Source organism: Triturus cristatus, chromosome 12 (genome assembly GCF_964204655.1).
Source record: "Triturus cristatus chromosome 12, aTriCri1.1, whole genome shotgun sequence".
In the NCBI taxonomy this organism is placed as follows: domain Eukaryota; kingdom Metazoa; phylum Chordata; class Amphibia; order Caudata; family Salamandridae; genus Triturus; species Triturus cristatus.
Window position 1 is genome coordinate 587,509,782 of NC_140595.1, and position 26,155 is coordinate 587,535,936.

General features: G+C 45.5%; 1 protein-coding gene across 7 annotated transcripts in view; it reads left to right on the top strand.

The window, feature by feature from the left end:
* Positions 1–26,155, top strand: part of DHX38 (DEAH-box helicase 38) — a 1,013,803-nt gene that overhangs the window by 524,169 nt on the left and 463,479 nt on the right. For all 7 annotated transcript variants that reach the window (XR_014972206.1, XM_085638518.1, XM_085638522.1 and 4 more), the window contains exon 15: positions 20,017–20,157. Coding sequence is in view for 6 of the 7 variants with exons in the window: in XM_085638518.1 (XP_085494644.1) it covers positions 20,017–20,157 (141 nt within the window). In the remaining variant the exon portion in view is untranslated. The remainder of the gene's footprint in view (positions 1–20,016; positions 20,158–26,155) is intronic.

Genomic DNA, 26,155 nt, shown 5'->3' on the forward strand with positions numbered 1-26,155 from the left:
CGATTTGGCCTGTTAAAAAATGCAAAAAGCTTTTGTACATCTGTACCCTATATTCCAGCTAAAACAACATCCTCATGATGCAAGGATGAATTTTACGCTAAAAAAAGCATGAAAAACACAATTGATACGAGCAACAACTGCTCATGTTATGGTTATTCATGTTGGTCCTGCACTGCTGTGCTATAATTTTGCTGTAGACTATTTACATAACATGACATAATGGTATATATTATGGAATTTCGTAAATTCCCGTAATTACACAAATGACACCAGTGTAATTTAAATTTCATCTGGGCCTACTGAAATCTATGGCTGCTTGCTTTCTCACTTTCCTTCAAAAAGCGCAGATATGAAACTAATGTACTGTGGTCAAGTTGAACATAAAGTGCAGGCTGCCGAAAAAGTAAATAGGCATGTGTAACAAATTATATGCAGCTTTTTATTCAGCAATAAAACATAGAACACTTTTGCTAGCAAAGTTTCAAAACTACCAAAGGTTAGCCTATGTTTTATTTTGTGGTTAAAACGTCGTTGCTTAGAAAAATGCCATACATGCAGTATGTGTGTTAAATATTTTTAACTGCCCCCTTCAAAAAACACTGCTGCTGTGAAAATGTGATGTAAACATCAATTGTGCAAGAAACCTTTTAATTAAAAATAAAAGATGAAACAAAACACAAATGTGACTCAGTTACAGGAGGAACCTGGAATATTTACCTGGGCATGAATTTATTTCTACATTTAACATTGATTTTCATCACATCTTTTTGGTTCGTTTTAGCTGGCAAGCAATGCTTTAGTAAAAGCCCCAATACAAAACAAGTATTCCCTTGACTTGTTTAGGTGCATTTAGCTTGCACAAGTTTCTTCCAGTTTTAGACAACTATCAGGAGTTAAGTTTTTGGAAAGATTCACGCCTATTTAAAGTCCAATTAGACCAATTAACAGATGATGGGTGGAGACTAGGCCTGGGCGAAAATTTCGTTCCGTTTGCGGAAATTGCGAAAATTTGACATTTTCGCGTTCCGCGGAGAGCGCGAAAATGTCAAAATTTCCGCTTTCCGCAGCTTGGCGATAATTTGTTTCTTGCTCGCGCTGTAAAATAATACATTCTCGCGCGCGCGCGATCGCCTTACCTGAATCCCTGCGTTCGCCGACAAGTTTTCTTGATCCGGTCGCGTTCTCCATGAGATGTTGGATTGTTTTTAGCCATTTGCGCTGTCTCGCGACAGTTCGCGCCCGCAGTGACGTCATGCGTCGCTCGATCACGTCTTTCTTCTCACGATCATGCACCGCGAGACAACTCAAAACAAGATGGCCGCGCCCGCGAGCAACCAAATGGGTAAGTTGGCGACCCGCAACCATGCAGAAAATCTTGCGAACATGCGGGAAAAAAAATTCCGCATCTTCGCGATATTTCCGCTTGTTTGCGATAATTTTAAACATTTTCACGATAATTTGCGAAAGTGGATTTCGCAAATTCCGCCCACCCCTAGTGGAGACAGTGCAGAGTGGAAACGCCCAGGAGTCTGCACCTTTGAACTCTTCCAGACACTTATGTTGTCTGTAGCATTTCTGATCTAGCACTTGGTCATTCATTTGCTTCTCAAAGACAAGCAGCAGGTGACTGACTGCGGCAGGGAAGGTCGCATATCATAGTGCCGAGTAAACTTGAACTGTGAGGATCATTCCAGAGTGCCTCTTTTTTTCTTAGTGGTCTCCTCAGTCCACCTATATTTCCTGTGATACTTTTTAGCTATAGATTTAAATTGTTCAAACCTATGTATTTAAATAAATATTGGTGTTCTTTTTTAAGCCAATCATTGACATTACTATAAATGCTTTTCACCAGAGTATAACATGCAGGGTTGAGTAGAATGTTATCACAGGGAAAATTCCAAAGGCAAAATATATATATAGACTGAGTTTAGTCGTAAACAGTCAATTTCTTATTTTATTCTTGAAATATATCATATCTTAATGTTTTGTTACAGATTACATAAGTTTTTAGACTTTTACCAAATCTTTCAGCAGAACGTTGTCAAATCTTCCTACACACTTTTGCACATTTTCCCACATATTTGGACATCCTCTTCTGATTCGTAGTAAGGCACTGTGTACAGTTTCTGAAGATAGACTGCATTTTCCATGAAAATGTAGTATTCGAAGATGAAATCAAACTAGATTTTAAAAATATTTATAACCTCTACAAACTCAATGCCAGGCTTTGTCACATGACAAATAGTAGGAATTCCTAAGTAACATTTTGACTTGGCTACACAATCATAAAATTCCAGTGGTCCTGCAACAGCAAAAACAAATACAAACCCGTTTTGACATCTGAAGCACTTCCCTCTGAGTTATATATGGTTAAAGCATAATTTGTATCATATGTAGGGTCAACCCTGATACTCTGAATCATGTTACTTCTTAACTGTTCCAAAAAGAGGACCTGATTCACAAACACAATGCCATTTCAACCTGTAATTTTAACTAGATGTGATTGACTTTTTTTTGCATGTAAACAAATGCTCATGATTAAATAACATAATTTTACAGTTCTATCAAGGCATTGTGGACAGTGACAAATATGGCAGCTGTTGTTTTTGGATGATCTGGCAACTCATGGCAGGATACAGTGGCAGGAGACTGAAAGTAATACCATCTGGCCCTGAGTCACAACACAATGCATTATCAATGGCGGTACAGAGAGCCCCCCTCCAACAGAGCAGGATGTGAGTGAGATGGCCACCTAAGGTTCATAGAGTGGAGATAACCCGAGGGAATCAGGCTGCTCCAGAGATTCACAAGGGCCAGGTATTGGAAGATTGACAGCCGCAGCTTGGTTTCCTGTGAGCAGTTGGCTGAATCATAGCCAGAATGATCTTGAAGAGCCAGCTGTGCTATGATATGCAAGAACCTGAGAGGGCACAACTATAGTCTCGGAGAGAGGCTGTAGATGAGGTGGTAAAGGTACTTGGATTGACATGCCACTGGTGGTTAGGAAAATTTGAGAACATGTCTTGAGGTCTACAAATTGAATGGAATGGGACAATACTCACACCCCAAATGCCAGTGCACTTGTTGCGTACATTAAGGGGAGCACATTATGGCTGAAGCATAAGATTTTCGGGAGGCAACCAGTAGAGGTGAAGTCAATTCATCAATCAGGATTTGTAAAGCACAGCTTATCACCCAACAGGGTATACAGGTGCTTGCAGGTCACAGAGGTTCAATCAAACAGTCAGACATTGGGAACACTTTGGAATTCTGGAAGTGAGGTAATGGTGCAGAGTTGTGTAGGGAGGCTGTTCCAGGTCTTTGCTACAATGTGAGAGAAGGTGTGTCCTCCACTTCTGCTTCGATAGATGCAGGGAGTGGGCAAGTGAGGGGAGGCAGAGTGAAGTTTTCTTGACAGTTGGTCGAAGTTCAGGTGGTGGTTAATATAGGAAGGTCCTTGGTTGTGGAGAGCCTTGTGTGTATGTGTCAGCAGCTTGAATTGGCATCTCTGCTGTACAGGGAGTCAATTGAGCCACTTGAGGTGGGGTGTGATAAGGGTTCACGTTGGGGAAGGTCGAGGACACACAACCTCGGTTTGGACTTGAACATCATTAGCTTTTCACTTTTTTTGTATAGGGGTTTAAGCTTTGTCTCTACACACTATATCAGTGGAGACTTAAATACAATCATCTTCCAACACTGTGTCTGTGGGGACTTGAACATCACTACAATAACACAGTAACTCCTTGGGTACATGAGCATCACTACAATAACACTATCTTTGTGGGGACTTGAACATCACTATAATAACACACTATCTCTGTGGGGTCCTGAACAACACTATATTAACACACTGTCTCTGTGGGGACTTGAACATCACTATAATAACACACCATCTCTGTGGGGACTTGAACATCTCTATAATAACACACCATCTCTTTGAGGACCTGAGAATTCCAGTAACGACACACAACCTCTGTATGGACGTGACCATCAGTAGCTTCACACTCTTTATAATGGGATTTAAGCTTTAAATCTATACACTATTTTAATGGGGACATAAACACTAACATCTTCACACACTATCTCTGTAGAGACTTAAACATCATTATAATAACACGCTATCTTTGTGGGGACCTGAACATCACTGTAATAACATACAATCTCTGTGGGGACTTGAGCATTCTTATAACTACACAGAAGCTCTGTTTGGACTTAAATATCTTAGCTTCACATTCACTGTATGGGAATTTAAGGTTTGTCTTTACACACTATTGCAGTGGGGACTTGAACACAATCATCTTCATGCACTAACTCTAATGACTTGAACATCCCAATTATCTAACACAATATCTGTGCAGATATGGACATGATTACATTCACACACTCTCGCTGTGAAGATTACTATAACCATATGATATTTCTATGGTGACATGAATAAAATTATATTCACATTCTACCTTAGTGGGAACTTTCATCATGGCTGAAGACACCATCTCTATACAGACCCTAGTGTTACTGTGATCACAGCCACCTCTATTGACATTATCATACACTATCTCAATGCAGTGATGACATACCACCTCTGTAGGCATCATCTGACACTAACCCTATGCACACATTAACATTATATGCATTCCTAGGGAGGTTTTGTCCATTAGCTTTTTATGTAAAAATGTAAGCCGATAATCAAGCTCAGGGTTCCACTTGATCATATTCCTTGGTTCCATATGTTAATTTCATTATGTTTTAGGTCCCTTATCTCTTAAGTTTTTATGCACTAATAAATAGGTTAAATACAATTTTAAGTGCCTTTAGGTAAACATGATTTATTTTCGGACAAATTAACATGTTTCTGTCTTTTGTGTATACCCCTAGTATATATGCAGCTATTCATATATTAATATATTGTAATGTTGTTTGTGTCTATTGTTGATAAAATTAACATTTCAGCCATGTGCCTTTGAATTCATCCAATTACAAATAGTATTATAGACTAGGTCCTCACAAGGATGGTAGCACGTGTTCAAGTCCCCACAAGGATGGTTCTGTGCGCACGATTAAATAACAATATATTTGCAAATTTGAAGCAGGATCCTGTATTATGAATTTTTTCTTAACATTTTTCTGTTATTGGTATATTTTTAAAACATTGGGAAAGGCTAGTCCCCACAAGGCAGGTATCCACATATAGTCCCCACAAGGATGGTAACACGTGTGTGTGTGCGTGTGTGTGTACGTGTGTGTGTGTGTGTGCGTGTGTGTGTGCGTGTGTGTGTACGTGTGTGTGTACGTGTGTGTGTACGTGTGTGTGTACGTGTGTGTGTACGTGTGTGTGTACGTGTGTGTGTGTACGTGTACAGGGCCTCTAAGGGTGGTACAATGAGTTCTGCAGCCCTTAGAGGCCTTCCCTGGTCACAAGACCCTGGGTACCTTTTTCCAGGGGCTGACATGTGGCCTGAGTTTGTCAATTTGGGTTTTGTGTTTTAGGGAAGGAACATAGGCCCTGGGCCCTTGATTGTACGTTGACTGAGTGTGCCCTGGACTCCTGCCATTCAGCAAAAAGTGGGGGCATACCATGCAAGAAAGATGGCACTTTCTCACAAGAACCTAGACAAATGGATGGAGTTACACAATTATTTTTCCGAACATGCATAGGAAACATTTATTCCATAATATTCAGGGGATTGCATACCAGCAGCATCTGAGGGTTTGATGAGCTAAATTCGCTTCCGGTCTAGGTAAGTTATAAGTTTCCAAATGAAGGCTCCAAAAAGTTGATGAATGTTCCATTCCACTGTTCAGAACTCTAATGTCTGGGCTAACTTACAGCTTGCCTGGATGGAACAAATGTTGTTGTAATGCTTCTAACATAGCAGAGTTACAATGAGGCACACTTTCTCTAGTTGTAAAAGTAACTGACCGTCTCATGCGCAAGGTAGGTGATGATGAAACTTACATATTGTTATCTGAAAGAAGGAATATACTAGTAAATTTCTGAGTCTGGGAAAAGTTCTCTCTGGATGACAGGGATCTTATATGGATTTGGGATATGTGAACAAAAATAAGACATTCTAAATGCCATCACTTCCACAGATATTTCTTCCAGATAGCAGATTGTTTGCGTGGAGCTAGACTAGAGTATGCTTATGTTCGAGGCATAGAAGCTGCAGATTCTCTTCCAGGGGATCCTCATCAAAGTCATAAGCACTGAATATTCCCGCCCATGTGCGGGGACCCCGGAAATAATAAAATTATATATGTAAAAACATACATATATACAGCTCTGTATATATATAAACATATATCATTTTTTCCAAGCAAATGCAGCTCCCATAAAAGGCTAGGCAATGTAAATATACACATCCAATAACACACACATATATATATATATATATATATATATATATATATATATATATATATATATATATAAAGGTATAACAATACACCTAAATCTTTTTTTTTTTAATGAGGTAAACACTCATGAGAAAACAAAAAATAAAGAGAACAAACTGTGGAAAAACACAGATGTACAACACATTGCCAGCCTGCAGGCTGCATTGCAATATAATACCATAGAGACTAAAAAGCCCTGTACAGGTAAAAACTGGCACCGTGCCTTTAAGGCAGCCCTGACTTCCATATCCCATCATGCCTCAGGGGTGACAGTTAGGTCAGTTGTTCTTTCCGGCTCCTTCAGTCAGGACCCTGGAATTCAGCTCTCTTCATTTTTGACTCTTTAGTCAAGAATTATTACAACTTTAAGATTTTTTGGACTTCTTCTTATAACATCTGAGAGGAAGTTAGTATCCTGTGTTTTTCTGACTGATTTTTTTTTTGCTATTTTGTCAGAAAAATGCCTTCTTTATTTGTTCCATGTCCATCTTGTGGAAAAAAGAAGGCTGCTTCAGGCACACATGAGGTGTGTATTATCTCACTCTCCAGCAACATGCCATCATTGTGAAGACGTTTCCAAAAGGACTTTAAAGGAGAGAGAGAGGATTAGGCTGTACGGCCTAGCAGAACGGTCGACGTCGAAGCAGTTGGTCCCTGTTTGCTCCCCATCGACGTCGGGCTCGGCGTCGAAGACTCCAGCGGCGGGATCGTCGCTGAGAGGTGAGGAGTCAAGGGGAAGTCATGCTGCAAAGAGAAAATCATCGTCGACTTTAGATTCAGCGTCGAAGCGGATGCGTTCGACGTCGACGGTGTCTAAAGGCTCGGCGTCGAGGACTCGGTGCCACAGTTCAACGTCGAAAAAGCATCTGTCGACGTCAAGAGAAGATCGATCGACGTCTGCACAAAGATATCGTTCGTCGTCGAAGGAAAGACATCGTTCGACGTCGAGGTCGGCGAGACATCAGTCGACGTCGCAAGAAGTACAGTCGACGTCGAGACCAAGATCGCCGTCAAGATCAAGATCGCCGTCGAGGAAACATCGTTCGACGGCGAAGAGGCTTTCGACGTCGTCGGAGCATTCGACGTCGAGACAGAAGTCTCCGTCAGGAGTGACGTCGAGGCAGACGCCTCCGTCAGGGCCGACGTCGAGGCAGGAGCCTCCGTCGGAGTCGACGTCGAGGCAGAGGCCTCCGTCGGAGTCGACGTCGAGGCAGAGGCCTCCGTCGGAGTCGACGTCGAGGCAGGTGCCTCCGTCGGAGTCTACGTCGAGGCAGATGCCTCCGTCCTCACAGGTCTCCAAAGCTTTGGTGAGGTACATGAAGCCTCCGTCGAAGATAATCTCGACGTCGAGACAAGAAGCTCGGAGCCTCGAAGATTCGAGTCAAAGATCTCCGGTGATAGGCCTATCACCGTCGAGGCAGCCCTCTGTTGAGGGTACGCAGGAGGTGTCACATGTTCGCCTCACGATTCGACCAGTCTCAAGGCGAAAATCTCCTCATAGACTGGTATATACAACTCCTGAGTCACCGCGTCTCATATCTATCTCGCCTTCAGGATCAGAGGGCTCAGGTTCAAGATCCGAATCACCAGAGCTTGTGCATCAATCTCCAGTACCTGCAAGAGAAAGTTCGCAGGAGGAGGACAATGCGGTACCTCAAAGTCCCGTAAGGGAGATGCCTCAGGACCCTGCTATGCCAGACGCAATAAAGGCATCACTAACAAGAATAAGGGGCGTGGTATTCCCAGCGACACCGATCAGACCAAGATCTCGAGAAAGAGAATCCCGAAGTCACTCTCGAGCACCAAGAAGGCGATCCAGGTCTCCCTCCCGCAGAAGAGGGTCGACCAGATCAGAGAAAAGGCGCCGTAGAACCCCTTCTACCTCCCCTTCTTCCAGATCATCCAAAAGGGATTATTCACCGACACTCTCGGAGACGCCACCCTCTCGGGTATCTCCGGTAGATGATATTTCTACGTTTCAGGAAGTTTTGTGTAGAGGAGCTACAAAATTAAATATCCCTATGCCGGTTCAGGAGACCACTTCATCCATAATATTTGAAACTCTTCATGAACGCACAGTGTCACGCCCGTTATTGCCATTAGTCCCCGGTTTGTTACAACCGGTAATGGATATCTTTCTCACACCAGCAACCACCAAAACGGCGCCGGCGAGAATTCTAAAAAAGTACCGTCCAGCTCCGGAGGATCCTCTATTCCTTAAATCAGATCCTCCACCGGACTCTGTCATCACCGCCGCTGCCAGGAAGACACATGCAGTAGCTGGGTCTTCAACGGTACCACCAGATAAGGACAGTAAGACACAAGACTCCTGGGGGAGGAAAGTTTGTGGCTCAGCATCCTCAAGCTTAAAGGTGGCGAGTGCCTCGGCGCTTCTGGGGCGCTATGATAGGTCATTATGGGACTCTCTGCAGAGGTTCATTGACAAAGTTCCATCAGAGGACAGACGGGACTTTGAAGAGATTTTGCATGAGGGGAGTCTGGTTTCTAACCAGATCATAAGTGCAGCGGCGGACGGGGCAACACTGGCAGCGCATGAATATGCACACGGAGTCACAGCCAGAAGAACATCTTGGCTTAGATTGACGGCCTTGAAACCGGAAGCGCAGGCAAGAATATTAAATCTGCCTTTCTCCGGTAGTTCTCTTTTTGGGTCCCATGCGGATGAGGAAATGGCCCGTATGAAGGCAGAGCTGGAGACCATGAAAGCCGTCGGGCTTGAAAAGAGGAAAGAGTTTCGACGCCGCAAGGGAAATGACAGGCGCAATTACCAACAGAGGGTTCAAACCCCTCATTGGCAAAAGAACCAGGACCAGCAAGGTCAAAAGAAACAGCAATACCAGTCCCGCAAGCCATCCAGGGGACGGGGTAACAACAGGCAGTCTAATGCTGGAAACAAAGTTCCGGGGAAGCAATGAGAAGCCGCTTCCTCCGATGCTGTCCACCGCTCCGGTGGGAGGAAGTGTTGCAAATCATCTTCCAGAGTGGCAGTCCATCACAAAGGACAAGTGGGTACTGAATATACTGCGTCATGGGTACTCGCTTCGTTTCAGAAGTCACCCCCCATCGATTCCTCCTGTCAATTCATCCCAGCATCTAAAGCAGCTCAGAGAAGAGGTAGCGACGCTTCTACTCAAATCTGCAATAGAGAAAGTGCCCATAAACCAAAGAGGAAAGGGAGTTTACTCCAGATACTTTCTCATACAAAAGAGGAGTGTGAAGGTAGAGTTCAGACCCATTTTAGACCTACGGATACTGAACAAACACATAAAGGAAAAATTTCGCATGCTGGCGCTCCACCAAATATATCCTCTTCTCCGGATGGGCGATTGGATGTGTTCATTGGACCTTCAGGATGCATATTTCCATATTCCCATCCTAAGGAATCATCGAAAATTTCTCAGGTTTGTGGTAGGCAACTCTCACTATCAGTTCAAAGTCCTCCCATTTGGCCTGAAGTCAGCTCCTCGAGTATTCACAAAATGCGTGGCAGTAGTAGCGGCTGCTCTGAGGCGCGCAGGAGTCTTCGTCTATCCCTACCTAGACGACTGGCTAATAAAGGGCTCATCACCACAGAATGTGCGGTCACAGCTGTCCAATTTTACACCAACGCAGAGGATCCACTACCTGGGCGCAACTATAGACTCCGTAGAAGGAAAAGTGTTTCCTTCGGAGGAAAGACAGTCATCCATTATGCTAAAAGGCAGGCAGATTATAACCAACAATCTGTCGTCGGCAAGGCAAATCTCTTCTCTACTAGGGGCCATGGCATCCTGCATCTTCCTAGTGCCCAATGCCAGGCTAAGGATGCGTCCTCTTCAGCAAGATCTCGAGGACAAATGGGATCAAAGGAACTCCCTGTGGGAAGAAAAGGTTTGCCTCTCCTCTGCAGCCAAACAGTCAGTCAAGTGGTGGCTGAAGCCAAGGAATCTACAAGTGGGGATCCCCTTCCATCAAGAGCCCCCAACTCAGACCTTAATCACCGACGCTTCCCTTCAGGGATGGGGTGCGCATTTTGGGACTCTGCAAACTCAGGGACAGTGGTCCAGCAGCGAGCAGTTGTACCACATCAACATGCTGGAGCTCAGGGCAGTCCACCTAGCCCTCAAAGCGTTCCTGCCTGCGATCACGACGAGTACCATTCTAGTGCAGACGGACAATACCACCACAATGTACTACCTGAACAAGCAGGGGGGTACTCGATCCAGAACGCTCTCGCTGGAAGCTCAGTCCCTGTGGCACTGGATCCTAGCAAGGAACATCTCATTGAAAGCGGTGCACCTACCAGGAGAACTCAACGTGCAAGCAGACTTACTCAGTCGGCATTTTCAAGAGCCAGAGGACTGGGTAATCAACGACGAGGTGTTAGAAGACATCTTCGGGGAATGGGGGCGTCCGCAAGTGGACCTTTTCGCGGACGAGCAAAACACAAAATGCCGAGGCTTCGCCTCAAGATACCATCGACCAGGATCCCTAGGGAATGCCCTTTTGATCAATTGGTCAATGACATTTGTGTACGCTTTTCCGCCTCTCCCACTAATCCCCAAGGTGGTGACCAAGTTGCAGAATTCATCTGCCAAGATGATTCTCATAGCACCGGACTGGCCGAGGCAGTGGTGGTACACGGATCTCCTACACATGTCGATCCGACCCCACAAGCGGCTGCCGTGCAGGCCGGACTTGTTATCCAAGATGCAGGGGAAGATTTACCATCCCAGCCTTCCCTCGCTGAGCTTAACAGCATGGCTCCTGAAGTCCTCCAGTATGGCCATCTGAACCTCCCTCAAGAGTGTATGTCCATACTGAAGGAAGCCAGGAGGCCTTCGACAAGACACTCCTACTTCTGTAAGTGGAAAAGATTTTATATATGGTGTGCTCAGCATCATTATGATCCCACTAAATGCCAGGAGGATGTAATTTTGCCCTATCTTCTATATTTAGCGAGGGCAGGGTTGAAATTTTCATCCATAAAGGTTCACCTAGCAGCCATAACAGCATACAGGCGTTCGCCTTCACAGCAGTCATTTTTTAAAGTGCAGGTAGTGAAGGATTTCTTGCAAGGACTCAAGAAAGTCTATCCCCCTGTTAGACCTCCCTCTCCTTCCTGGGAGCTAAACTTGGTTCTGTCGAAGCTCATGGGTTCTCCTTTTGAGCCTATTCATAAGGCTACCCTACAGCACCTCACATGGAAGACAGCATTTTTAATAGCCATCACTTCAGCACGGAGGGTCAGTGAGATACAGGCCCTCTGTTCTAAAGAGCCCTACACTATTTTTCAACAAAATAGGGTGGTGATGAGAACTCATCCTTCGTTCCTACCCAAGGTGGTATCGGAGTTTCATGTAAACCAAGCCATCTCCTTACCAACCTTTTTTCCCAACCCCTCCTCTCCGGCAGAGAGGGCGTTGCATTCTCTAGATGTCAAAAGGGTCCTAAAATTCTACCTAGATAGGACTAAGAATGTCAGGAAATCTGATCAATTGTTTGTGAACTATGGGGTTGTCCGTATGGGCTTTGCTGCATCCAAACGTTCCATTGCTAGGTGGATTGTTTCAAGTATTACATTGGCCTACCAACTGGCTCAGAAACCATTGGGGGCGCGCCCTAAAGCGCATTCGACAAGAGGAAAAGCGGCTACCGCGGCTTTTCTCAATAATGTCCCACTCTCCGAGATCTGCAAGGCAGCCACTTGGAGATCTGTCCACACTTTTACCAGGCATTATTGTCTGGATTCGGACACCAGAGCAGACACTCAAGTAGGACAAGCCTCCTTGAGGAATCTGTTCCATGCTTAATCATTTTCATGATTCTCTTTCTCCATGGGTGATACAACCTTAGTTTCATTTGCCTGCAGGTGGAAGGGGAGCTTGCTACTCTATTCAGTGCTTATGACTATTGATGAGGATCCCCTGGAAGAGAAGGGTAAGTTACTTACCTGTAATCCTAGTTCTCTTCCAGGGGTATCCTCATCAAAGTCATAAGCAACCCACCCACCTCCCCAGGCAAATGAGAAGAAGTGTATTATTCATTATGGAAAGGATATATCTTTGTGTTTAGGACTACGGTCCCGCAAAGAACAACTGACCTAACTGTCACCCCTGAGGCATGATGGGATATGGAAGTCAGGGCTGCCTTAAAGGCACGGTGCCAGTTTTTACCTGTACAGGGCTTTTTAGTCTCTATGGTATTATATTGCAATGCAGCCTGCAGGCTGGCAATGTGTTGTACATCTGTGTTTTTCCACAGTTTGTTCTCTTTATTTTTTGTTTTCTCATGAGTGTTTACCTCATTAAAAAAAAAAAAAAAAGAGATTTAGGTGTATTGTTATACCTTTATATATATATATATATATATATATATATATATATATGTGTGTGTTATTGGATGTGTATATTTACATTGCCTAGCCTTTTATGGGAGCTGCATTTGCTTGGAAAAAATGATATATGTTTATATATATACAGAGCTGTATATATGTATGTTTTTACATATATAATTTTATTATTTCCGGGGTCCCCGCACATGGGCGGGAATATTCAGTGCTTATGACTTTGATGAGGATACCCCTGGAAGAGAACTAGGATTACAGGTAAGTAACTTACCCTTACACACTGTGCATAGATCGCCATCTGGTGTTTGGCCCGGATGTTGCAGTTGTTTTTCTCTTGGAAAGTCTTTGGAAGTCACGAGGTATGTGACTCCTCCTTTGGATCGTATTGCACATGGGCTTCGGCTCCATCCTCAGATTGTTTTTTTCCGCCATCGGGCTCGGATGTATTCTTTGCGCTCCAGTTCGGAACCGTTCCAGTTTTCCTGTTCGGCGCGCAATCCTCCCCCCTTCGACGGTGTTGTCTCGATCGTGTTCTCCACACTCGACGCGACTCTCAACAATCTAAGTCTTCGATTCCGGTCGTCGACGAAGGCCTTCGGGCCTACCTGGGCTCCGGTCCTGGCTGATGGAAAGGACTCCATTTAAGAAGTGTCCTCGATGTGGGTCGAAGTTTCCTCACACCGATCTCCATGAGGTGTTTAACCTCTGCCTCTCCCCAGAACACGAGGCACGGGACTGTCCAGCTTGCTCCTCCTTCCGATCGAAGAAGACGATCCGGGACCGACGAGCACGGAGAACAATGGCACACTCGTCGACTTCGATCCCCGACGACATCTTCGAAGAAGGCGTGAATGTCCCGGAACAACAGCACACTGAAGAGGGCCACGTCAGCGCCTCCAAAGCTGACGACTCCGACGTCGAGGACATTACTCGGGCACAGAGGCACGTGAGTACAAACGTCGACCCCGACCCAAAACCCCCCTCCACATGAAAAAGGCTTCGGTCACGCCTTCGGGCCTAGGTATGCACCAAAAGACTGCTTCCCATACCTCGCTTTCGGGCCCGGTTTAGAAGCCCATCAAGCCTTCAGGCAGCTCGGGCTTGAGCCAGCCTACCCTCGGTGCCAAAAAACCCTCATCGGCACTGACACTGAAAAAGAAAACGCCCCTTTCCTCGTCCACGCCGAGAAGACTGGCACAGGCTCCTCGGCACCCATACTACCCTCGGAGCCGAGCAAGAAGCCGAAAAGCCTAGACTCCCAAACCTCGAAGCCGAAAGTCACCTCGGAACCGAGAAAGTCAAAAGACACTGTTAAACCCCACGGTTCGAAACCAAGAACCAGTGCCAAATCGACGCCGAAAAAAACCCACGGCTCCGACACCATCGGCACTGACGGATCTACCCCTTACAGACAAACTGTTTCGACCCGATCCTTACCAAAAAACCCTTGTTAAAGATCCAAAGACTGGTCATTTGTCGCTTAGCACCAGAAAAAGACCACTGGACAAGCTTGCACCAGCTCCACCACCAAAATGGAGAGACTTTGCCACCTCCCCTTTGAGAATTCCTTCTCCTCCACATCCTCTTCCTCCCCCCCACCTCATCATTCTCCTACACCATCTCCAGATGAGGATGATGGGTTTTAACCAACTACTCCATAACATAAAGCTGCCTGCTACCACTGGGTTGATCTCCACACAGACCCTGTAGAGGAGGACTTCCTCTTAGATACATTCGACACTGCACACAGGTCTACCTCAATCCTGCCAATGCTTGAGGGAGTTATTAAGCACGCACCAGAGGTTTTTAAAGACCCAGTTAGGGCCAGGGTCATTAACCCACGTATTGAGAGAAAATATAAAGCCGCCCCAACAGACCCACCCTATATTAAAGGCCCCGCACCACTAGACTCCCTGGTAGTCTCCAATGCGAGGAAACGCACCAATTCCCAGGCATCAGGTGAGGCACCACCGCCAGATAAAGAGTCTAAACTCCTAGACGCCTCAGGTAAACGGACAGCGTCCCAGGCGGCCAACATCTGGCGTATCGCTAACACCCAAGCGCTCCTAGCCAGATATGACCGGGCACATTATGATGAGCTGGAGACAATCATGCAACACCTCCCTGATAAATATAGACAATAGGCCAACAAATTGATTCAAGAGGGCAAAAACATTACAAACACTTCCATTCGTTGTGCCCTCGGTGCAGCTGACACCGCCTCCAGGGCCATTAATACCAACACCCTTCTGCGTAGGTATGCTTGGCTACGCATCTCGGGTTTCAAACCTTAGATTCAAAGTTCCATCCTCAACCACCCCTTTGATGAGAAACATCTGTTTGGTCCTAATGTAGATATAGCCCTCGAAAAAATGAAGGAGGACACAGACATGGCAAAATCTATGGGAGCCTTGCAGTCGCAAGCTCCCAGGCGCTCCATTCGCCGTTCCTCCTTTAGAAGCAACACCAGAGGCTGCTACTCCGACAGCGCCTCCTCTTCATACAAAACCCCTACCCAATCTACCTTCACTAGGGGTTATCAAAGAGACAGTTACAGAGGTAACAATAACAAAGGCAAAACTAACATCTCCCGCTCTGCCTCTACCCTCACCCAGTGACTTCCCTCCGCTTCCCCAGACTATTCTACTCCAGTCGGGGGCAGGCTTCACAATTTACTTCCTGTCTGGGCTACCATCACCTCAGACAGGTGGGTACAATAAATAATCCAATCGGGCTACTGTCTAGAGCTAACATCTACCCCCCCCCCCCAACCATTCCACCCAAACAGCGCCCAATGTCACAGGAACATTTCTCACTGCTAAAGCAGGAGGGAATCTCCCTCTTACAAAAAGATGCAATAGAACTAGTTCCTGCCCACCAACAAAACAAGGGAGTTTACTCCCTATATTTTCTCATACCAAAAAAGGACGGCTGTCTCAAGCCCATTCTGGACCTCAGACCCCTAAACCACTACATACACTCAGACCATTTTCACATGGTCACACTCCGGCAGATACTTCCTCTGCTCTCCCAAAACGACTTCCTAACCACTATAGACCTCAAGGACGTCTATTTCCACATTCCTGTTCACACCTCTCACAGGAAGTTTCTCAGATTCGTAGTGGACGGTCACCACTACCAATTCAAAGTACTCCACTTCGGAGTCACCACAGCCCCAAGAGTGTTTACCAAGTGCCTAGCAGTAGTGGCAGCACACCTGAGAAGACAACACATCCACGTCTTCCCATATCTAGACGACTGGCTTATAAAGGCCAGCTCATACAACCAGTGTGTACAACACACTCGCGCCACGATCCAACTACTTCACGACCTGGGCTTCACAGTAAACTACACCAAGTCCCATCTGCATCCCTCCCACGTACAACAATAACTTGGTGCCACCATAAACACCTCAAAGGCATTAGCCTACCCCAGCCCTGCCAGGATTTCAACCTCAACACTCCCTTCCAGCCCGAGTGTTTATGCAACTTATAGGGATGATGGCCTCTTGCATATTCATAGTACCTCATGCAAGACTCCAGATGTGTCCTCTCCAAGAGTGCCTAGCACGCCAATGGAACCAGGCTCAAGGTCAGCTAACAGATCTGGTGTTGGTAGACGGTCGTGCCCATCGCTCTCTGCAGTGGTGGACCACCAAAAACCTTTCCAAAGGGCGACCGTTCCTAGAGCCGGTTCCTCAAATAGTTCTAACAGCGGACGCATCGCTCTCCAGCTGGGGAGCTTATCTACTACATCACACCATGCAGGGCAGGTGGACACCTCAACAAAAGTTACTCCACATCAACCATCTGGAGTTACTGGCCATATTTCTAGCCCTGAAAGCCTTTCAAACACACGTCTCAGGCAAGGCTGTCTTAGTCCGCACAGACAACATGACAGCAATGTACTACATCCAAAAACAAGGCGGCACACACTCTCTGCAGCTCTCTCAGCTAGCACAGAACATATGGAGGTGGGCCATACCTCAAAACATTTTTCTCCTAGCACAACATGTCCCAGGAGTCCCAAACACCATTGCAGATCTGTTGAGCCGTCAAACTCAGCAAATCCACGAGTGGGAACTTCATCCACAAGTTCTTCAACCATTCTTTCAAACGTGGGGGCAACCACAAATAGACCTCTTTGCCACCCACGAAAACACCAAATGCCCAAGCTTCGCCGCCAGATACCCACACCCATTCTCCAAAGGCAATGCGATATGGATGAACTGGTCAGGCAAATTTACGTACGCTTTTCCGCCTCTCCCACTCATTCCATTAGTGGTGTGCAAACTACAGCAACACTCCCTAACTCTCATCCTAGTTGCTCCAACTTGGGCCAGACAACCGCGGTACACCACACTGCTGGAACTCTCCGTAGTTCAGCACCAAAAATTACACCTTTCTCCACGCCTCTTAACCCAGAACCATGGAGAGATCAGACACCCGGACCCAGCTCAGCTCAACCTTGCGATCTGGCTCCTGAATCCTAGAATTTGGCTACCTTAATCTTCCCCCTGACTGTATGAACGTCATTAAAGGAGCTAGACGTCCTACCACTACAGCTTGCTACGCAGCCAAGTGGAAATGATTTGTAATTTATTGTCACAACAATATCAATCCCTTGGATGTGTCTATCCAACACATCATAGGCTACTTACTACACCTACAAAGATGCAACCTAGCCTACATGTCTATTAGACTACACCTTGCTGCCATAGCAGCGTATCTACAAAATAGACAGCACCTATCCCTCTTTAGAGTACCTGCCATAAAAGCCTTCATGGAAGACCTCAAACGAATAATTCCACCTAGAGTGCCACCCTCACCAGTGTGGTACCTAAACATCATTCTCACAAGACTAATGGGCCCTCCATTTGAACCTCTACATAAATGCGAGCTTCAATTTTTAACACAGAAAACATCTTTCCTTGTAGCCATTACTTCCCTCAGAAGGGTCAGTGAAATACAAGCACTCACCATTCAAGAACCTTTTCTGCAAATGCATCATAATAAGGTCGCTCTCCGCACTAATCCAAAATTCCTTCCTAAAGTCATTTCTCCCTTTCACCTCAATCAATCTGTGGAACTGCCCGTATTCTTCTCGCAGCCACAAACCATTGCAGAAAGAGCTCTACACACTCTAGACGTCAAGAGCTTTACTCTACTACATCGAGAAAACACAACCTTTTCGAAAGACCATACAATTATTTGTGTCTTTCTCACCACCACACAAAGGCAACTCCATCTCCAAATCTGGGATAGCTAGGTGGATTGTTAAATACATACAGATTTGCTACCACAAAGCAAAGCGAACGCTATCTGTTCCCCCTAAAGCCCACTCTACACGTAAGATAGGGGCTTCTATGGCATTTTTAGGGAACATCCCCTTAGATGATATCTGCAAAGCAGCTACATGGTCTACACCGCACACTTTCACTAAACACTATTGTGTAGATGTGCAGACTAAGCAACAAGCTAGTGTGGGCCAGGCTGTCCTTAAAACACTGTTTCAAAAAACTGCAACAGATACTGGGGGTACTGCTACACAATCTATGCACAGTGTGTAATCTGCAGCTCATATGGCTCAAACGGAATATGCTACTTACCAGTATGCATCTGTTCTTGGCATGTAGAGCTGCAGATCTACACACGCCCACCCGCCTCCCCGGCTTCCTTTATCTGTTTCAGTTTTATCTTATTTAGATACAGCACACATGGGCATCTTTCCTGTTTCTTACTAAGCTCCATCATTTCCCTGCTGGGGGAAAACAATCTGAGGATGGAGCCGAAGCCCATGCGCAATACGATCCAAAGGAGGAGTCACATACCTCGTGACTTCCAAAGACTTTCCAAGAGAAAAACAACTGCAACATCCGGGCCCAACAACAGATGGCGATCTATGCACAGTGTGTAGATCTGCAGCTCTACATGCCAAGAACAGATGCATACTGGTAAGTAGCAAATTCCTTTTCTTCATTGGATAACATTGACTTTTTTTGTGAAAAGCTTTTAAGCGTTGAGTTGGAAAATCTAAGAAACCCTTTAAAACTGTGACTAAATAACAAAAACGCTTTTACTTACCTGTATACAGGAAATGTCCCAGTGCAGTATCCAGGTATACTGCACTGTGTAAGAAAAGTAATCTGTTATGTAATCTACTTGACATTCTACTAAAAAGCCAATACAAAGTATATCAAAAGCATTGCATTACTTGTAGCTCTACTGTAATCAAATCAAAGTGCATACACAATTGCAATTCAAACAGTTTACAAACTGCATTACTTCTGTAAAGTATTTATTGCTTCCCTGTGCCAGGCTTGCTTGGTTTTAGAAAATAAAATAACTAAAAGAATATTTTTATACAAAACCCATTGGTCTGAAGTTCAGTCTTTGAGTGTGTGAGATCATTTGCTGATCGAGTGTGTACAACAAATACTTAACACTACCCTCTGATACACCCTTACTGCTTGACCACACTACCACAAATAGAGAGTAAGGTGCTATCTACTTTTACCTCTGCATACCTTTGGGGTTCCACTGGACTCTGTGCACACTATACCTCTCTTTGGTATAGTATATACCCCCACATAATCATTTCTGGATCCCAGAGACCCCCACCGAATAATTATTGGATTCTTGGGAACCCCACTCAGCCATTACTAGAAGCTGGGGGCCCCAGCTTGAACTTTATCCTTAATTTGGACGTGCAAAACAATACAAAACAATACAAAAAAATGCAAAAACAAGCATTCATCAAAGATTGTCCATAATTATAAAACATTTAATTAACAAACAAATAAAAAAAATCATCATTTTTGAAGATTTTCTAATTCGATTGAGGCCACTCATCATCCATACTATAATCTGGTTGATGCACTTGCACTGCTCCGACAAATCAATCTGAGCATGCAAACTTGATTTTTAGCCTCCAATTTCCTTCATATTTATTACATTTTTTATTTTGTTTCTTTATATAGACCCTTCATAAATCTGCTAATATTTAATTTCTTAAGGAGTCACGGACCCCCTTAGTAGGCTTCTCTGACTCCCAGGGGTCCCTGGACCACAGGTTAAGAACTACTGGTCTTACCTCTTCAGGGACATGCCTTGTTTGTGTCTCCAGTTTATAAGCAAGCACATAGGTAACCTCTTCCTTTTGCAACCATATTAATGGTGTTGCCCTTTCCCTTGCTCTTTAATGCTTTTCTGTTGACTTGTGATTTTATTATTTTACTTAATCTTGACTGTATGCTGTTTTATTTACAGGTTGTAGCCCGACGCTCTGACCTAAAACTGATTGTAACTTCTGCCACGATGGATGCTGACAAGTTTGCTTCTTTCTTTGGAAATGTTCCCATCTTTCACATCCCTGGACGCACTTTTCCTGTAGATATTCTCTTCAGCAAGGTAGGGGTGTCTAACAAACAGTGATATGCATTGCGCTTTAACGCTGTAACATGTTTGTAACTCATGAGCGCTACTTTTGCCTTTGGAGTTCCTGTGGTCTCCCTGGACCAAGTTATTGGTCTCTTTCTGTTTTTCCAATTACTTACTTTAGCCTGCTGCGAAGCCTTGTGATTTTGGATCTCTCAATATTTGTGTTCTCCTTTGAACTCAAATGTTTTTTGTTAATTTATTCTATTCATCTGCAAATATTTTATATCGAGGACCCCCTGAGTTGCTTTGTGGGCCCCATGTAACGAACCACTGAACTAGACCAAGTATTCTAACTCCTCAGGACCAACATACACAGAAAATATTTCATACCAGCACTAGATGCTAGTTAAGAAACTCAGCAGGATGTTCAGGTGGAAGAGGAGGCAATATGGCAAAATATCGACATAGGCTCTCTGCAAGAAAAGCGGACGTTACAGTTTATTGGTCTATGAAGAAGAGACCAGTGGAAATGTATGGTGTACACTTAAAAGATCTAAAGGAAGACCCATGTCTCCTCATTGAGACATTAACTCCTGTGCCAAAAGGCAGTCCGTTCTTGCCAAATGTGTTGACTGCATTACTGCAGGGTAATTAGGTGTTTATAAAGATTAACGTAAAATCTCTAACAGGATTCCGAAGATATAGAAAAAGTCTTTACAGGATCAGTGTATATGAAGTCACATGTGAACTCTGATTTTTTTTTTAATCCATTGTTTTTTTTGTTTTTGTTAATTGAATTTCAAACATTGGATACAGCGATAGGTACCCTGCACATCGTTCTTACCTACAGTGGTTACAGACTCATAATGAGCATTACCAGATCTCTTCAACCCTTGCATCCACAAAAGGAAACCTTCCAGATCTGGATCGAAAGAAATAACACTGTGTATAGCTCCATTAGTTTACTAAGGGGCATTTTATTAACCTGCGTCCAAACTCACTTCACTTGCCCAGAACATTTAGCAAAACTACCTCGACCCTCTCCATCTTGGTGGACTCAACATATTTTAGAATACGAGGCACAGTAGTGTATCACTTTTCAAGATCATGGCTTTAGAACCCACTAATCCAGGCATCAAGAACTCAAAAGAAGGTTTATCCTTATAGGCTATTTGAGGGTGAGGAACCCATGGCCTAGGCTGGACATAGCGGCACCTTTTGGTTTCTTCTAGATGCAAGTCTAGTTTACATTGCATATAGGATTTTCCAGGAAACCCCAATCCCCCCCCCCCCCCCCCCCTACTGAAATATCAGCAATTATCCTACACTTTCCCTCCCTCCACTTATTGAAGGCACCCGTCTTCATCTCCGGGGTAAAGAACCCATTGAAATGGATTGTAATATATGGAGAGGGAAAATCGTGAGCCACATCCACATTGCCAAATGGAGCCAGATCTGGAGAGTTGTATCCACTGGGGTGCTCAGTTCTATGTCAGGACCGGAGGTGAGGATTATGCATACTCTTTGCTTTATTTTCACAGTAGCCATTTAATAAAAAAATCTGAAACTACTATTCCCATTAATCCTTGGGAATAGGAAAAAAAGAGACTACGACCGTGTGGACCAATCGACAAACAAGTCTGCATGCTGCCACACAGCCCATCAACAGAGTCCCATAGTCCTCTTTTTTCGCTGCTCGCAGCAGAGTTAAGTGTCTTTCTCCTTACCTCTTCCGCATTGTTCTTTCATGGGTAATTATTGTACATATTCAAGGCCTTTAGTGGAATAGTACTTTCATTTGGTGTTTATAGGGGATAACCAGTGCCTTGGTCGATTTTGTTTTCTATGACTTTTTCTTTCAGGCATGATGTGCCTGGAACCACTCTGCACTCCCTTCGCGGACGTTTGTGGTGAGGCCCTCCGCCTGCTAAGTGGTGCCGGTCAGACGTCTTCCTACCCGTGATGCGTAATCTCTATCTCTGCTATAAGTGGACATCGCTCACTGCGTTTGGGAGCAGGTGAAGCCTGGAGAGTTAAGCCCCATTATAATCTGGGGTCTTTAGCCCACGAAGGACCTTTATTTTATGGAGCTCTTTGCGCGTGACTCTTAAGGGGAGCAGTAATCCCCTCTGCGAATCAGCCTGCCCGGCCCTTCATTACAGCGCGGAAGGCCTGTGAGGCTCTTTTGTAGTTGCCTAAGGCAGCATGGTTTTGCGCTCAGGGACACACCTCACAGCCTTTGTCCACCTCATAAATTAACAGCACCAGGCGAGTGTCCCAGGGCTTGGATCCACTATATTGAGGGACTGCCCATTTAAAGTTGTTTGATTGGCTTCCAGCCCAACATTTTACAGTATTGTACTGGCCTCATCTTGGGGAGCGTTTTTCCCACTATTTTTCTATTGCTACCCCCATTGCCCTTACAAATAATATGGACACCTAGTATGATATAAAGGGGAATCCCTCCGGCTTCAGGCTCAATGAGCCGCCGGTGTACCGACGGACAGAGCGGTGCCCTTTTCCTGAGCGGTTGCCAATGAGAGGTGGGCTGACTTACCCAGTATTCACGGGTTGTCTTCACCAATGATGCACGTATTATAAGAACGTGTACCTAGAGTATCCTTTACTCGGGTTCTTTTGCACGCAGTAGCTTATTCTAGTCCTGATGGGGACGCGCTCTCTGAAGACCTTACCTGTGACCTGGCCAACTTGCTGCTGCTATCGCCGTGAGGGGAACGGCCCTGCTGCTGGGGAAATCTGTGCTTGTCACTTCCCGAGGTCACGCCGTGAGGGAGGAGAACTACATTACCCAGAGGCCCTGCTGCTGGGCGCCCGGCTGTGAGGAGATCAGCCTGCGCCCAGCCTGTTTAAAACCCACACAGGCTCAACGCGGCGCGGGACGCGCTCTCTGAAGACCTTACCTGTGACCTGGCCAACTTGCTGCTGCTATCGCCGTGAGGGGAACGGCCCTGCTGCTGGGGAAATCTGTGCTTGTCACTTCCCGAGGTCACGCCGTGAGGGAGGAGAACTACATTACCCAGAGGCCCTGCTGCTGGGCGCCCGGCTGTGAGGAGATCAGCCTGCGCCCAGCCTGTTTAAAACCCACACAGGCTCAACGCGGCGCGGGACGCGCTCTCTGAAGACCTTACCTGTGACCTGGCCAACTTGCTGCTGCTATCGCCGTGAGGGGAACGGCCCTGCTACTGGGGAAATCTGTGCTTGTCACTTCCCGAGGTCACGCCGTGAGGGAGGAGAACTACATTACCCAGAGGCCCTGCTGCTGGGCGCCCGGCTGTGAGGAGATCAGCCTGCGCCCAGCCTGTTTAAAACCCACACAGGCTCAACGCGGCGCGGGACGCGCTCTCTGAAGACCTTACCTGTGACCTGGCCAACTTGCTGCTGCTATCGCCGTGAGGGGAACGGCCCTGCTGCTGGGGAAATCTGTGCTTGTCACTTCCCGAGGTCACGCCGTGAGGGAGGAGAACTACATTACCCAGAGGCCCTGCTGCTGGGCGCCCGGCTGTGAGGAGATCAGCCTGCGCCCAGCCTGTTTAAAACCCACACAGGCTCAACGCGGCGCGGGACGCGCTCTCTGAAGACCTTACCTGTGACCTGGCCAACTTGCTGCTGCTATCGCCGTGAGGGGAACGGCCCTGCTACTGGGGAAATCTGTGCTTGTCACTTCCCGAGGTCACGCCGTGAGGGAGGAGAACTACATTACCCAGAGGCCCTGCTGCTGGGCGCCCGGCTGTGAGGAGATCAGCCTGCGCCCAGCCTGTTTAAAACCCACACAGGCTCAACGCGGCGCGGGCGACGCCCGGGCCAAGGGCGGGCCCGTCCTTGCCCGTCAGAGCCCGGAGGAGTCTGGTCTGGGCCACACCTCCGACAATTGAAAGCAGCCATCGATCGCTGCGCAGGTGAGCGCCACCCACCCCCATTGTTATTCTATTCTATTTTGACATTGTTACTCCCCTGTAATACTGCTGTACAGCCATTTTGAAAACCATGGGGAAGCGCACTAACGCTACGGTTACGAAATCAACTACTACTTGTATTGAAAATATGTTGGAAAGGGCAGTTAGCATCGTAAGTAATGAAATTGAACTTGCGGAGAGGCGGCTATCTCTCGGTCTGGGACAATCTGCTCCACTTATTGCACCACTTACCGGATTCACTGACGAGACTTGTGACCTATCCGCTAACAATTCCATAGCCCCTGCTTCAGTTTCTGAAGCGGCATGTGACATTATAACATCTGATTCACCTGTACCAAACCCAGATGCTAGAAATGTACCGACATCTACTACGGGGGCCAAACGCAAAAGGAAAGTCGGAGAGATTGCAAGCGTGAAGAGAAAACAACCTAGCCGACCCTGCTCTACACGCTCGACCCTAACCTCATGGTTTCACCCATCCACTAATCAAATATCTGAGGAAATTTCTCTGGTTGATATGATCTCCCGTACGGTTGGAACACAAACAGACAATAGTTGCCCTTTTTCCACAACTGACAATGATTTTGAAAACAGAGTAATTGATACTAGTTATCTAGTAACTGTTATTACAGATCATATTAAGCCAGTTCTCGATAATTTCCTCTCCTCTTTACAAGACCGTATTAACGGCCTGCTGCTTGTTCAATTTCCTAATCCGGTACCACAGCCTCCGAACGTGGTACCTCAAGCAGTTGCCTATACATGTGACCGTGCCGATACTGGCGGGCGAAATGCTAATATTCTCTTAAATAGTAAATGTATTCCCCAGCCAAATACTGAAGCGACACCCAATCCAATTCCGGGACCTAGTAATTGCGTGACTTGTAATAAGATTCGCACCTGTCTTGATGTGAGAAATACTAGGGATGCCAATAACCCTTTGGACCGTGTTATTGAAATTTCAGATGGTAATGTATCAAATAACAAGTCACACACCATAAATGTACCCATAAACCAAATAAATAAAACCATACAAGAGGCCGATATTAACCCAAAGCCAACAACTAATCTTGTGGGCAATAAGGAGGTGTTAAACCTGCCCCCTGAGGCATGCCCATACGTCGTAATTTTAGCAGGTGTTCCCCCCTTAAGAGAAGATCAGTTTGAGTCCTGGGAGCAACTACGCTGTAAGTGCGTGGATTGGCTTACCAAACATAAGAGATTCAGGCCCTCATTGATCGGGAACATAATTATGGTACGACGAGTAGGCTGGTTGGGGACTTCACCCAAAGATATCGATGGTGACTGCATTATCATCAATTTTCGACGACAATCAGTGGCTAAAACTATTTTGACACCCCAGATGGAACAGATGGGTCAAGATACTAATATCTGGGCCCTACCTCTAGGTTATTTCTATAAACCTGTACTTGAAGTGCCACCCCGTAATATACATGATTACACTTCAACTTATAACAGATTTACCCCGTTGTCGGGCTTGGACTGTCAAGATTGACTGCGTACTCAGTCAATGAATGCTCCAAGAACTAACGCTACAATCCTAGTACCAACCCAAGATAGTCCCCATGTTCCCATATTGGATATATTAGACACCAGGGAAAATAATCAGACACTTAAAAACTTAAGTTGGAATATAGCTGGTTTGTCATCCAAGCTAAATTTAGTGGATTGGCAAGCATTAATTAATCAGCAGGATGTTGTTATGTTCCAGGAGACTTGGGCAACCCAGGATTTGTATATGGAGGGGTTTGAATGTTTTAATATCTTGTCCCCCACTCCCACATCAGGCAGACCTGCTGGAGGTCTGTCAATTTGGATTAATATTAAGGCAGGTGGTCGTTTCAGAATTATACCTACGAACAGTGACAAATTTCATGCAGTTCTTTATACTAGGGGAGTTTCAATTTATTTGATAAATTTTTACAATGATGATTTTAAAACTGTGCCCAATATGAACTTTTCATCTCTGTTTAATTTTGTTTTACAATTACAATCTAGTACGTGCGATGACCAAATTATGGGTATATGTTTGGGCGGTGATTTTAATGTTAAGATTCACAAAGACATTTTTT